The sequence below is a fragment of the Colias eurytheme genome, chromosome 7 (genome assembly GCF_061535395.1).
Source record: "Colias eurytheme isolate Ceu_HAF_F1 chromosome 7, ilColEury1 Martin Lab GWU primary, whole genome shotgun sequence".
Lineage (NCBI taxonomy): Eukaryota > Metazoa > Arthropoda > Insecta > Lepidoptera > Pieridae > Colias > Colias eurytheme.
Genome location: NC_142986.1, coordinates 10,913,440 through 10,915,631, shown reverse-complemented (window position 1 = coordinate 10,915,631; position 2,192 = coordinate 10,913,440). Strand labels below are relative to the sequence as shown.

Genomic DNA, 2,192 nt, shown 5'->3' with positions numbered 1-2,192 from the left:
TTTTGAAATGAACGCAGCATTTGAGCGATGTCGCCTTTTGGTCCTTTGATTGGTCAATGTGGAAATACTCGCCAATGATACCTAATGTGATATGGTCAAAGAAAATGCCATTGGGAAATCAAATACTTTAGTAAACTCTATTCAAGTAAATGCCGTTTCTTATTTTATTTACTACACATAAATAGCAAAAAGCTCATGTATTTACCAATATGTTTTATACACGTAAACAATTTGTGCGTACACGGTGCATGGCATTAATAAAACTGCATATACTTTTAATAAATTTATTGACCTTAACTCACAATACTAATTTGGCACTGACGTGGTAACCTGTACCATATCGCTCGCTCGTGCGAGGTGTTTGAATACGGGGGCGTAGCCCCTAATGCCAGCCGTGGCCGAGTCCCAGGAGGGGAGCACCGAGCCCATGGCCGTAGAGACCGTGTCCGTACAGGCCGTGGTCGAGCACTGGGGCAGCGATGCTATGGCTTATGATGGGAGCCGGGATGGCTACGCTGTGGCTGACGATGGGCGCGGAGTAGCCGATGCTGTGGCCCCCGTAGAGGCCGAGCCCGTGGCCCCCGTAGAGGCCGAGTCCGTGGCCCCCGTACAGGCCGTGGCCGAGCCCGCCGTAGCCGAGCCCGAGCAGACCACGCTTCTCTTTCTTCTCCTCCGCGCCGTAGACGGCTGCTACGAGCAGGAGTACAATCACCTGGTGGAGGAAATATTTTATAATATATGTGGTTGTCATGATACTTATTTTTTAGACATTCCGTTAGGGTTAACTTTGAAACACATTGTTTTTCGTGAAATATTGCAATAACTTTAATATTATTGGTTATATTCCGATCAGCTGCAGCGTATAAAAGCTATATCGAATCGTACAAAACAATATAACACCAAAAATTTGATAAGTAGGTGCAAATCGTAAAATTTCATTTAAATCAATCAAACAAAAATATTAGGTATCTAAGGTATTCATAATTTATCATTAAAAAGTGTGCGGGTTAGAATTTGGCCACTGGCTATATTTAATTTCAATTACGAAGATCAATTTGCTACGTTTACGAAGCAAATTGATCTAGGAACCTAGTATTTCTAAATTCAATTTAATATAAAATAAATACTCACGATAGCTTTCATTTTAAATAATTTAAAGTAAATAAAACTGCGTGGTTACAAGTGAGCTAGATATCTAACAGACACTAGTTCTGCGGGACCTAGTGCTTATATACGCGCCCTGAGCGGACCTAACCCCTCTCAAATGGTCAACGATTGGCGAAATTAACTAAAACCTTTCTGATCTCAATAATTTGTCATTTGCGAAAATGTGTGTACACATACTTTCGTATACACTCATAACCAGTAATTCGCAGGAAATAATTGTAGCAATATCCAAAATATAATGTCTTAATTTTAATACCCTAATTTAATATTATAGTGTACCATAACACGCAATTTATTCTATTCTTCAAATGTTATACAACGAAAACAGTAAATTTTGACAAAATAATTTTACAGGGAAATGGGAATATGTAGAGCGATGGGACTCAAAACATGTCTGTGTTGTGTGTATTAACTATATGTATTTTCACGATAAATGCAAAATCTGGTGCACCGATTTTCATTCTTTTTTCACAAAAGGATAGCGCACGCGGAAAGCTAGTAATAGATTTCTTGGTGGTAGAAAATATTATAGTAATATTTGGAAATTTCAATAACAACTTCATGTCGTTTGCAGTTTAACAGTTGCTAACTTTTTCTTTTGCTAATTGTTTTGAAATATGTAAAAAGTGATTTTTATGATTAAAAAAAAGTATTAGAGTTTCTTGGCCACCGGAAAGCATTTTTAACATAGAAGAGCGGTGGTTCTTACCGGTGGTAAATTATTTATTTCTATATTTTGAAAAGCGCTAAGAAGTCTATAAGAAGAATATATGTTTGAGTTTGAGTTTCCATAGTTCGATCTTACGTTCCTTCGGTTTATGCGAAGTATTTAGAAATAGGAAGTACCTCCGTGTTTGCGCATACTTTTGCATTAGATTTAATTTATTTCCTGCGCAGTAGCCTAGTTGCAATTGAAATTAACCGCCTTCATATTACATACCTACCTACAAAAAAGTGTGAATGGAAATGGAATCACGGTAAAACAAATTTAAACTCTACTAGGAGCCATTATGTAAAATACAGAA

At 37.6% G+C, this 2,192-nt stretch overlaps 1 protein-coding gene across 1 annotated transcript; it reads right to left on the bottom strand.

Moving 5' to 3' along the window:
* Positions 1–270: 270 nt before the first annotated feature.
* LOC149907333 (uncharacterized) lies at positions 271–1,257 on the bottom strand. Its single transcript, XM_090103781.1, has 2 exons — positions 1,132–1,257; positions 271–712 (listed from the first exon to the last, which is right to left on the bottom strand). The coding sequence occupies exons 1-2, from the start codon at positions 1,141–1,143 to the stop codon at positions 383–385; spliced, it is 342 nt and encodes a 113-aa protein (XP_089959907.1). The 5' UTR covers positions 1,144–1,257; the 3' UTR covers positions 271–382.
* Between the last annotated feature and the right edge of the window lie 935 nt (positions 1,258–2,192).